The sequence below is a fragment of the Eriocheir sinensis genome, chromosome 9 (genome assembly GCF_024679095.1).
Source record: "Eriocheir sinensis breed Jianghai 21 chromosome 9, ASM2467909v1, whole genome shotgun sequence".
Taxonomy (NCBI): domain Eukaryota; kingdom Metazoa; phylum Arthropoda; class Malacostraca; order Decapoda; family Varunidae; genus Eriocheir; species Eriocheir sinensis.
In genome coordinates this window covers 9802124-9814961 of record NC_066517.1, presented here as the reverse complement: position 1 = coordinate 9814961, position 12838 = coordinate 9802124, and the positions used below count along the sequence as shown (strand labels likewise).

General features: G+C 42.7%; 1 protein-coding gene across 1 annotated transcript in view; it reads right to left on the bottom strand.

The window, feature by feature from the left end:
* The window catches only part of LOC126995907 (homologous-pairing protein 2 homolog), a 36647-nt gene extending 24524 nt beyond the window's left edge, over window positions 1-12123 (bottom strand). Inside the window, exon 1 of the mRNA XM_050855801.1 lies at window positions 11846-12123. Coding sequence (XP_050711758.1) covers window positions 11846-11995 — 150 coding nt within the window. The 5' untranslated portion in view covers window positions 11996-12123. The remainder of the gene's footprint in view (window positions 1-11845) is intronic.
* Between the last annotated feature and the right edge of the window lie 715 nt (window positions 12124-12838).

Genomic DNA, 12838 nt, shown 5'->3' with positions numbered 1-12838 from the left:
GTGCGGACGCGACTATCCCCTCAGGTGCAGTCGGGCAGCCCAATGGGGGGTCTCTTAACCTCTGTATCTCAAAAACTATTCATCACAGCTAAAAACCAAAAAAAACATTGGAAAGAGGAGGTCCAGATCTATAGGAGTCGGTTATGTATGCCTCTCTTGTGAACGTACATGCACGTTCAGGGAGTGTTGAATGTTAACACTTACGTCAGTGCGTGCGGGATGATCAGCCATATTGAGGGAACTGCGGACATCTCTCCTTCAGATTCTGGCAAGGGACTATTGCCAACTGCAATACTTACAACTATTTGGTCAAAGAATCAGTCAGGTGATAGGTGAAGCTATGCAAAAATGCCGCTATACTGGGCAAGAACATCCACCAGTTACTCGTCCGTAGATTTGCCGCACTGGGCTGATATGATTTTTCACCAAATTTAGTGAAGAACCCACTCAATTGGCAATCCTGTGTTGTGAGAATTAGTGTTGGAACACTCTCATACATGGGAGATTTGAGTGCAGGTGGAGCTTGCAGCGAGCGTTTAGCAACACCAGCAAATACGCCTAACGCTCGCTGCGAGCATTTAGCAATGAAAGGATTAAATAGGGAAAATTGTATTCCCCCAGTGTGTATGCATGGTGGACAACAGTGTGACTTATTTTAGCAAGGAGGTATTTCTCGCAAAGCCGGCCAGCGAATTGGACCACTCACGAAGCCACCTTGTCCCATCTTGCACTGTGTATTTCTGTACCCCACACTGAGTCCCAAATAAATGAACTAACCAAACATAACCTAACCTGCCTAACTAGGGCTTAACCCCCCTTGACCCCCTTAAGCTGTGTCTGTACCGACACTCACAAACACTTTCCATTACATTTACATCCATGATTGATGCATAAGACTTTCTTGTGGTATAAATGTTTTTCATTTGAATAGACACCACGAGGAGGAAAATATTTCATCAGGTGGGCTGAAAAGGACTACGACAACTGAAGGATGGGACAGTAGATAAGGGGAAGAGGGTGAGATGGCTAGCAGATGCTACTGTAGCTACCGAAACCGGGTAGTTCAAAAACTATTCTTGGTCGGTCTCGGTGGATTTGTAACTGTATGACCTTGTCCATTATATCCAAAATCCGTTATTAGCGGGTCTGTTATGTCGAGGGTTTACTGTATTTGATCCATTGAATATAGTACTTCCTGTAACCATAAGGGGTAGAATCCTGATGAGAAAAATATGGAAACTAGATGTTAGTTGGGATGAAAAACTACCCAAAGAAATAAGTGATGAAATGAAAAGTTTAAGCAGAGACTTAGAAATGCTATCAGAACTTTCCTTCCCCAGACAAGCACTTGATGAGCAAAATTCTTATGGCTGCATATCTTTTGTGATAGCTCAGTAGAGTCCTGTGGCTTTGTAGCATATGCTCTGAGTGAAAATAATAAGGCCTCATACCTCTTTTCTAAATCTAAAATATCTCCTCTAAAAAAAGAAATGAGCACAGTTTACCTACTTTAGAATTGATGGGTGTAATGTTAGCCTTTAAATGTTTACCAGTAATATTGGAAGCCTTCAATAATATGCAGTTCCAATTTATAAACATCAATATTGATGCCCAGATTGTATTAAATTGGCTGATTACAAGGGAACCTAAATTGAAATCCAAATTCGTCAGAAATAGAGTATTGGAGGTAGAAAGCCTGAGGAGTGAAATAACTAAACAACTCAAACTCCCAGTGGTATATCATTATGTAAATACAGAGGAAAATCCTGCTGATATGACTACCAGGGGCTGGATTCATCAATCTTACCAGCCACGCCTCCAATATCTCTCATATTTACCGGAGCGCTGCCAGAGCTTCGGCATCTTTCAAATACGGGATTCATCAACGGTATGGTAATGCTCCGGTAACTTGCACCCTAGCAGTGATTGGTTGGGCTGAATAGCCAGTCACGTGCGACCTTTGATGCTGTATTTCAGCTTTCACGTGTCGTTTGTTTACTAATACACAGACTTCAAAATCAAGACGTGTATTGTACAGGCGTATATACTGCCTTAAAACAAATAATTAGCATTGTAATCCCTCAATTAGATGCGTTTTTTTACGAATGAATGCACGTTACTTGTATATTTATCCTTGAAATGAAAATATACTCGCTTATGTAGCCTATATTCTGAACATTTTTGTATGTTATTTTCATAGTTTTTTGTCTCTAACGCCAACAGTGTGCCTCGCTATCACAAGATTGGGTATTATTCTAATGTTTGCCCATACTCACCCCTCGCAACCAAAATTGGCTAGGGGGCCATTGTCATCATGCCTCACTGGTGCAGCCAAGCAATAAGCGTGGGTGTGGGAGGCTGTGGCTGCTGAGGTGAATGGTGTGAGTGGCTTCGTGAGTAGTGTAGAGGAGGTCAGAGCAAAATTCTATGACGTTAAACTCCACAGCAAGAACATTGGAGACTTGAGACGGGAGGTGACTGTCACAGATGGGTATATTATTCCCTCTGAAGTGTTTTAACAAGCAGGGAAAAGTCATATGGGTGGACAGTTCCACAGACTTGCATACTATAGACTGCAGCCTGCAAGTGAAGCTGACTCCACAAAAAGAACACAAACCACTTACCACTAATACAGCAGGGGTGCCGGGCTTTCCCCTGCAAGCACCTCCCAGCGTTACAACGATAATCCTAACAGGCTTTTTTTTTTTTTTTTTTTTTTTTTTTTTTTCCAACAAAGGAGGCAGCTCAAGGGCAACAAAAAAAGAAAACAATAATTAAAAAAGAGCCCGCTACTCGCTGCTCCTAAAGTAAATCAAAAGAGGTGGCCGAAAGGAAGATCAAATGCAGGAGGAGAGGTGTCCTGATACCCTCCTCTTGAAAGAGTTCAAGTTGTAGGCAGGAGGAAATACAGATGAAGGAAGATTGTTCCAGAGTTTACCAGCGTGAGGGATGAAAGAGTGAAGATGCTGGTTAACTCTTGCATAAGGGGTTTGGACAGTATAGGGATGAGCATGAGTAGAAAGTCGAGTGCAGGGCCGGGAGGGGGGGAGGCATGCAGTTAGCAAGTTCAGAAGAGCAGTCAGCGTGGAAATATCGATAGAAGATAGAAAGAGAGGCAACATTGCGGCGGAATTTAAGAGGTAGAAGACTATCAGTATGAGGAGGAGTGCTGATGAGACGAAGAGCCTTAGCCTCCACTCTGTCCAGAAGAGCTGTGTGAGTGGAGCCCCCACATGAGATGCATACTCCATACGAGGGCGGACAAGGCCCTGTATATGGACAGCAACTGTGCAGGGGAGAAGAACTGGAGACGGTACAGAACGCCCAGCCTCGAGGAAGCTGATTTAGTAAGAGATGAGATATGAAGTTTCCAGTTGAGATTTTGAGTTAAGGATAGACAGAGGATGTTTAGTGTTGAGGAAGGTGATAGCTGGGTGTTGTCAAAGAATATTGGATAGTTGTTTGGAAGATTTTGTCGAGTGGATAGGTGGAGAAACTGTGTTTTTGAGGCGTTGAAGGACACCAGGTTCTTCTTGCCCCAATCTGAAATAATAGTAAGGTCTGAGGCTAAGCGTTCTGCAGCCTCCAGCCTTGAGTCATTAAGTTCCTGAAGGGTGGGTCTTCTATTAAAAGAAGTTGAGTAATGCAGAGTGGAATCATCGGCGGAGGAATGGATAGGACAGTTCGTTTTGGAAAGATCATCAATGAACAACAGAAAAAGAGTGGGAGATAGGACAGAACCCTGTGGGACACCACTGTTAATAGATTTAGGGGAAGAACAGTGACCGTCTACCACGGCAGAAATAGAACGGTCAGAAAGGAAACTGGAGATAAAGGTACAGAGAGAAGGATAGAAACCGTAGGAGGGTAGTTTAGAAAGCAAAGATTTGTGCCAGACCCTATCAAAAGCTTTTGATATGTCCAGCGCAATAGCAAAAGTTTCACCGAAACGGCTAAGAGAGGATGACCAAGAGTCAGTTAAGAAGGCTAGGAGATCACCAGTAGAACGCCCCTTGCGGAACCCATACTGGCGATCAGATAGAAGGTCAGAAGTGGAAAGGTGCTTTTGAATCTTCTGGTTAAGGATTGATTCAAAAGCTTTAGATAGACAAGAAAGTAAAGCTGTAGGGCGGTAGTTTGAGGGATTGGAGCGGTCACCCTTCTTAGGCACAGGCTGTATGAAGGCATACTTCCAGCAAGAAGGAAAGGTAGATGTTGACAGGCAGAGGCGAAAGAGTTTGACCAGGCAGGGTGACAGCACGGAGGCACAGTTTTTAAGGACAATAGGAGGCACTCCATCAGGTCCATAAGCCTTCTGAGGATTGAGGCCAGAGAGGGCATAGAAAACATCATATTGAAGAATCTTCATAACAGGCATAAAGGAGTCAGAGGGGGGATGAGTAGGAGGAATATGCCCAGAATCGTCCAGAGTGGAGTTTTTAGAAAAAGTTTGGGAGAAGAGTTCAGCCTTAGAGATAGATGAGACGGCAGTGTTGCCGTCAGGACTGAGGAGTGGAGGGAAAGATGAAGAAGTGAAGTTGGAGGAGATGTTTTTGGCTAGATGCCAGAAGTCACGGGAAGAGTTAGAGAAAGCAAGGTTTTGACATTTTCTATTAATGAAAGAATTTTTGGTTAGTCGGAGAATAGATTTGGCACGATTTCGGGCAGAAATGTAAAGTTCATAATTAGCATTAGTTTGAAGGCTCTGGTACTCTGGTAATCACTGTAGGAGGCACTTATCTTTCTAAGGGTTTCAAAAGATAGTGGTCTCTTGAAGTACGTCCTAGAGGAGTCCTGTTGTCCTCGAGACTAAGTATAAATCAGCACTGCCGTGAGTTAATGTGGGGCGAAAGCGCTGAGGTGTTGATTGCTTGAGAGCAGATGATGTAGTGTTCCGAAAGCCAACTACGTGGGTCTGAAGGGATATTTTGAATTTCCCTCGCCAGATGGCGTGGCTTTCGATCGGTTAAATTATCCTTGTTCTTTAATAATTCCGCAAGGGCAATTATTTATTATTTCATGAAAGGAAACACTGAACTATTGTTATTCCTTTCATGGTAAATGTGTTTAGTCTTCAGGCAGTGACTACGGTGATACTGTCTCGGTCTGGGAGCCGATGAGCGAAGTATGTAAGTACCATCCAACGCTTATTTGAGCTCAGACGATACTCTTAGTTGGCTTGAACTCTTGGCCCGAGACTAGTTCCATAAGGAAAATAGTTAATTTGTCAATCCCCTGGTTAACTGACCTAATTCCTAACACATTCCCCAGAGGAGATCGCGATTCCCCAAATCGCAATTAACCGTCTAGAATCTAGTCTGTCCACTTGTGATCTTTGTGAGCCTCTCTGCGAGCCAGCTATTTTGCAGCAGCGGCAGCGGTTTACGTTCAGTAGGCATTGAAAAGTCAATCATGATATTAGTGATCTCATGATTTTTAACAGAAAGAGTTAGCAGATTATTTCATAACACACAGAAAACTATCAGAAAAATATAGGTTTGTCCAACTGTCCCACGGGTGACCTCGAGTGACCGCCCTTACTTTAGCAAATGACACCACGTGGATCCCAAGCGTGTATTCAGAACTGCCAGACAATTGTAAGGCAGCCGCCTTCAACTGTGGCTTAAAAACGAACTGTTCTTACTTCCTATTTTCTGCTTATTAACAAGGTACGCATTATGAGATAACAAGAGAGTAAAGTCGAAAAAAAAATTGTGATAACAAGGGAGTAAAGTCGGAAAAAGTAATTATTTTCCACAGGTCGGAGCCAATAAGTGCTTTTACATGGACTTCATTACCTCGAGTTTCACGATCCTCGAGTTTAGCGCAATACCTTCGGAATGAAGCAAGCGCGAAACTCGAGAGGGTACTGTACACGACACATTCACTGACATCATAAATACATTTTCACTCTCACAAACAGTACTCCAGCCAACACGAACACATACTGTAACACGCCTCGCTGGCCACGGTGGCCCTTTGACCATAGCACACACACTTGACCTTTTTCTCACCAACAACATTCTCAACATAACAAACACTCAGGTTGTTCCAGGACTTAGTGACCATGACATACTCATCGTTGACACTGACCTCCGACCGATTAGACATAAACAGAGACCCAGACAGATTACCCTTTTTTCAAGGGCTGACTTAGACATGATCAAACAAGACCTAACTGCCTTCAGCACTGACTTTTTTGCAACAGACCCACACACAAGACTTCCTTCCACCAACTGGAATAACCTGAAACACACCATACATGCCTCAATGAACAGACACATACCACAAAAAACACTTTCTAGTAGGTACACACTTCCCTGGTTTTCCAGGGATCTACGCAGACAACATCGCAAGAAACAAAGACTCTACAGACATACAACACAATAGATAATTGGACCGCCAACAAAAAACACCAAAAGACATTTGCCAAAAACATAAACGTAGCGGAACACAACCATATAGCAACTTACCTCGCAGGCAACGTAAGAAATAACAAAAGGAACTTTTTCAAATTCTTTAAGACGCGCAAACATGACACTAACACGATTACATCACTTAAAGACAACACTAACCTAACACATTAGTAACCAGCCCACAACACAAAGCTCAAATACTCAACACACAGTTCCAATCTGTATATACACAAGAACACAACCTGGCACCAAACATGCCACACAGCCCCTTCCCCCCGATAGCCCCCCTTGACATTGCAACTAACGGAATACAGAAATTACTGGAAGGACTCAACACAACCAAATCCACTGGCCCCGACAATATTCTCACCTTCATCCTTAAATCCTTTGCCCCCATCATTCAGGGCATATTCACCCAATCACTATCATCCACCTCATTACCCTCTGACTGGCTTTTGGCAAACATTAATCCTTTATTTAACCCTCTCGCGCACGATGACGCGTTTCGCATCATCAAAGGTAAAAGGTCCTGGCGCACGATGACGCGAAATGCGTCATAAAAATTTAAAAATTGATTAAAAATTAAGTTTTCGGTGCAAGTGCGTCAAATTTGGAGTGTCATTTGTTGGGATAAGTTTCTTAATGGTAACATATGGCAACCTTTCTAAGGAACATAAATGAGGAGCGTGGAGCGATTTTTAGTTGTTAGCCTTCTCTGACGGGAGAGGAAAAAATACAGTTTTCTTGGTGTAACTCAGGAACTAATAGGCGTATGAAGATTTTGAGGATACCATAAGAATCCTCACTAAATTCCGCTTCGAAACATATATTCGGCTAAAAAAGTTGGCCCACAAAATTTCAAGATAGCAAGTGGGGAAGAGTTGGTACTTAGGATTTATTGTCTACAATACTCTATACAGAGACTTGAAACGAGTTTCTATTGTTTATATATATTTTTCCTCTATTTTTATTTGCGCATGTTCTAGTATAAGTCTTTATGAAGCCATTGATACCAAATTTATTGGGGTATGATATATCTGTGATGGTAAAATACGTACTGGAATATAGAGTTTCGGGGCGGCAAAGAAAGGCTGGTTGGGCCTGAGAGATGCATGGTGAGTGGAAGAGAAACTTACTGGAAACTTACTGTGTGCGAGAGGGTTAAGACAGGTGACTGGACTGACCCAACAAATTATTGCCCCATCTCACTAACAATGATTCAATGCAAAATTTTCAAACACATAATGAATCATCTTGACGCAAACAACATCCTTAATGATTCACAACACGGCTTTCGACCTAAACACTCATGTGAATCGAAACTCATTACTACATTTCACGACATTACAAGACTACTTGACCGATGTTACATTAAACACGTTGACACTATTGTTTTAGATTTTGCCAAAGCCTTCAACAAAGTCCCGCACAAAAGACTGACATTAAAATTGAAATACTACAGTATTTCAGGGCCTATTCTTCACTGGATCACTGCATTTCTTACTAACAGGGCTCAACGTGTTCTTCTTGATAGATCTTCATCTGACACTGTCCCTGTTTCTTCAGGTGTCCCACAAGGCACCGTTCTAGGTCCCTCTTTTCCTCCTGTACATTAACGATCTTCCACTGCCAACACCTAACTCTTCCACTAGACTATTTGCCGACAATAGTTTATTGTTTAGAGCAGTAAAGAATACTGACGACTGCAGACTACTACAAAACAACTTGGACGCCCTCGAGCGGTGGGAGCGCACCTGGCAAATGCACTTCCGACCAGATAAATGCAAATTATTAAGATTCACCAGAGCGCATAACCCCATCCATCACACTTACACTCTCCATAATTCAGATTTAGAATCAGTTCACACACACAAGTACCTTGGTATCCATCTCTCAACTAACTTGAAATTCAACACTCACATAGACCATATCAGTGCCACAGCCAACAGAACACTGGGGTTCCTGAGGAGGAATTTACATACCTGCACACCTGACATTAAACACATAGCTTATAACACACTTGTGAGACCAACACTGGAATACTGCTCCATGGTGTGGGATCCTTACACACACAGAAACATTGATAGGTTAGAACAAATCAACACCAAGGTGGCTAGGTTCATTACAAACAATTACACTCAAACACCTAGAATCACAACACGGATCAAACAACAGATAAACATGGAACCTCTTCACATATGCAGACAAGCACACAGACTTACACTTATGTACAAGATCACAAACACTCACATTGACATTGATCCACACACATACTTACACAACGCAAACCGTCAACGTACTCGTAACACACACATCCATAAATACCAAACATATCACACTAACACTGATGCATACAAGCACTCATACTTTCCACGCACCATACATGACTGGAACAGCCTCCCTCAACAGATTTTAGACTGCGGTACAATAGACTCATTCAGAAAACAAATTCACACTCACTTGTCACCACAACACACCAACACTAACAATTACACTTGATTCACTTCCCTTCCCTGCACACTCGGCTCCCCTGTCCCCCCAACAGCCAACACAAATATGCGTGTTATGCACCTGTACAGGTGCCCTGCGCATTAAGACCCAGATCCAGATACAAAGACATTGGAAAGGTTATTATTCTTGTGGGGGCAATATTGGAGGCGCATAGTGAATCTCCGTATTTACCGACACTTTAAAATGTTTCTTGATTAATTTCATCAAAGGCGAGACTGATACACCCTAAGCAGGTACTCAGCAATTATTGTAATTTTTTTTTTTAATTCCAACTCTGCTTGATTTTGCAGGGCTTACATGCCAATAAATAAAACAACGAGAATGATTAACGGTAAATGTGGAGAATCACTACGCCTCCAATATTGCTCACACGGCATTACTAGCCTTTCCAAGCTATCACATACTGTTGTGTTGCTCTAGTTTTACAAGCGCATCAAATATATAGTGCATCTACAAGTGATGATAAGGAATAACAGATAATATTCCTCTCCCCTTCAACAAAATTAAAACACCTGGTAGCATGGAGGGCTATGAAGACCAGGGAAATTGTGGGGTGAGTGAGTAGTCGTGGCCGTGATCGGATGTGTCGCGTCTTGCTCCGTGTGGAAAGTGCTGTGTCGACATGGCTAGCAAAGCCAAGGCCCCGTTGGATTTGTGTTACGTTTGTAGGGATTTCACAGGCGAGAAATGGATTGGATGCTGTTTGTGCCCTAAATGGTGTCATGTGAAGTGTGCTCATTTGTCTGGAATTAAGCAGGAGAATATACCTAAAATTAATTGGATGTGCAACCCATGCCTCCATAAAGCATCTCTGGCTACCAAAATTGTGGAAAAGATGGATGAATTCAAGCAAGAATTATCTAAGGAAATATCTGTGGTTAAGGATGAAGTTGAATCAAGGGCTATGAAGGTGCAGGAGGAGCTGGGATCAGTTGCTGACACCCTTAAACTTGCTGAGCATGCTGAATCTAGCTGGGCTGAGGTGGCAAAGAGAGGCAAGAAGGTCAAGAAACATCTCTTAGTTGTAAAATCTTCTACACAGGAAAAGAAGGCAACAGACATGAAGGATGAAGTCTCCCAGGCATTGAATGGTATTCAAATAACTGATTCAAGATTTACGAATAGAGGTAATATTATCATGAACTTTGATAATGAGAACACAAGGGATGAGGCTGCTCAAAAACTGGAGTCTGTTGAACAAATTAATACCAAGAGTGTTGGAAAGATGAAACCAAAGATCATGATATGCAATGTGCATAAAGAGGAGACCAAGAAAAAAATAAAGGAGACCATCTTAGACTGCAATGAGTTCTTACACACCATTGGTGTTGAGGATAAGATTGAGCTGGTTTTTAGCAAGCCTGCAGCTGGCAGCACGGTGCACTACATTTTGAGGTGTGACCCAACTGCAAGAGAACTGATTCACAAGAATCCCGACAAGCTAAAATTAGAATGGGGAATATACACAGTGAGAGACAGATACCATGCAATTATATGCTATCATAGAGACATGGCCACCTTGAGGCGAACTGTACTGCCAAGACCAATGGAGATGCCCCAAATTGTTTCAAATGCTCTGGCAATCATAAATCACAGGAGTGCACCATGGCTGAGAAGAAATACATAAACTGTGTGAGATACAAGAAGCCTGAAATCAACCACTCAGCAAATGACCAGTGTTTTGTAGTTCTCCAGACTGAAATTGAGAGAATTCGTAACATGACCGATCATGGCTATTAATCAGTGTCTGTACTCAAAGATAAATTGTGTGTGATGAAGGTTCAGTGTGCTGGAAATAATTGTTGAATATTTAATTGTGATACTATAATGAAAATAGCAGACATGAACACTGAACTAATTGTTATATGTGATATTATTCGTGAAAGAAATTAAGACTCACTCACTCACTACGATGTTTGAGAATAAGTGCATCGAAGACTATTATTGAGGCTAACGTTGAAATTGTTGACGGCCCTCGTAGAGCGCTGCATCAGCGGCGGAGCAGGGCCTGAAACCTCATCACAGTAAACGGTAAACGGTAAAAGCAGCTATTGCAATGATGCTGTCTACCTGAAATGAAGCGTTTCTATGGTGTACTAACAGCGAAAATATATATTTTGTAATTAAAGCCACCAATGACTGCGCACAAAACTTCTCTCTTGCTAAGGGATCGAGTGTTTAAGGAAAATCGAGTATTAAATGTAAGAGATTCCGGAGTTCAAGTAGCTGGTTTGAGAGGCTTTTATGTTGGTTTCATATGTGCAACAAGTACAACGGGCGTCGCGGTCAGTTGTTTCTTGGCTTACCTCAGCACGGGTCACCATTCATCAGTATTTGAAGAGAAGAAATGGTGGACGGACGTGGTAGACATTCCGTCCAGTAAGCCCTCCTTGGTTAGCAGGGGGGTCAAGAGGGGCAAAGCCCCCTCCCCCCGTTAGCAGGTCGTAAAGTTTGGTTGAAATAGTTTAAATATACTCTCCATCCCAAACAACCCGACTTCCTGCAGGACCCCCAAGATCATTGGGGGAAGGGAATTAATTCGGCCTTTTTCTTTACTTTTAAGTACTTCCACCTTCATATTATGGTTAAGGGACATGTATTTAATCCCTTAACGATAATATGGAGGGGTAATATCGTATTTTGGAGGCGCGGAGTGATTCTCCAGAATTATCTGATCAACTGCATATTTATTAACAAGTGTTACGGTACTTATTGTATTGAAGTGTAATTGTTACACGTCACAGAGAAACACACGTAATTTACGATAGTTTAGAGAATAGTTCGTTTCGCGGGCCCAAAGACGTAATCTGGATCAGGATCTGGATAATAATGAGCAGGGCACCTTTCAGGTGTATAACACGGTGGTGACACCCGCTGGCTGGGAACTCTGAATATACCCCATTCAAGGCATTACTTACGGCCGTCAGCTGGTCCAAGGCTTTCTGTACGGCCGTCTTCCCCAGCTCCTTGTGCAGGTTCAGAAAGATGTCATTGACGCTGTACGGCCTATTCTGCTGCTCTAGGTACTTCCTCACTCGCTCCACACACTCACTGTCCTTCTTTGTCATGCTGTTGCCTCGCTCAACACAATAAACTTGCGTGGACCTCACTCGACGCGACGGAAAGGTAAACAGAATTGGCGGCCAAACACATTCGCTTGCCCAACGGTGCTCAGCTCAAACCTTGTAGGAATAATACATGGAGTAGCCCCACAGAGTTATTATACATAGAGGGTTCCCAGAGCCTGGATTTAGAAGCAACTGGCGACCATCTTAGGGTGACGGATGGCGAGACAGAGAGAAATTTAACATCACACAGTTATGTCTGCTATTATCAAGATACCAGATAATATTTAGGAAAACCGAGCAGACCATCGTGTTCACAAGACATTGCTGCATATCATGAGCACAAAATAATTACAGTTTATTTTCATAATCAGAAGATGAAAGTTAATCTTGCTGCACAAATACTGAGCAAAGGCGTGGCAGATGCATTACTATTTTGCAAGTATACGTTACATCTCCCACAGTTTAATGATTGTCAAGGAACTGCTGACTTTTTGTACATAGCTCATCATATTGATGTTCTAAATTCACGGAACAAATTCGCCGGAGTTATGAAAAAAAGTTGGAGAGTTTCGTTTAGTCGGCGCAACATCTGTGGTCATATGCTGGAGAGAGACAGGAGGGGAAGGAATTATAGAGGTTTTGCAGCTGACGTCATCAGTAGGGATGCGGGGGTAGCGCGGGTCTGTACGGCCATCTTGGTGGTCACTTATCAAAGCAAACCTTGGTGGCGGCTGCACAAGTGTTCTGTGTGTTCGTCATGGGATACGTATGCTGTGCGGTTGGATGTTCTAACCGACACGGGAGAGATGCTGTGTCATTTTATAGATTTCCAGCGAATCCAGA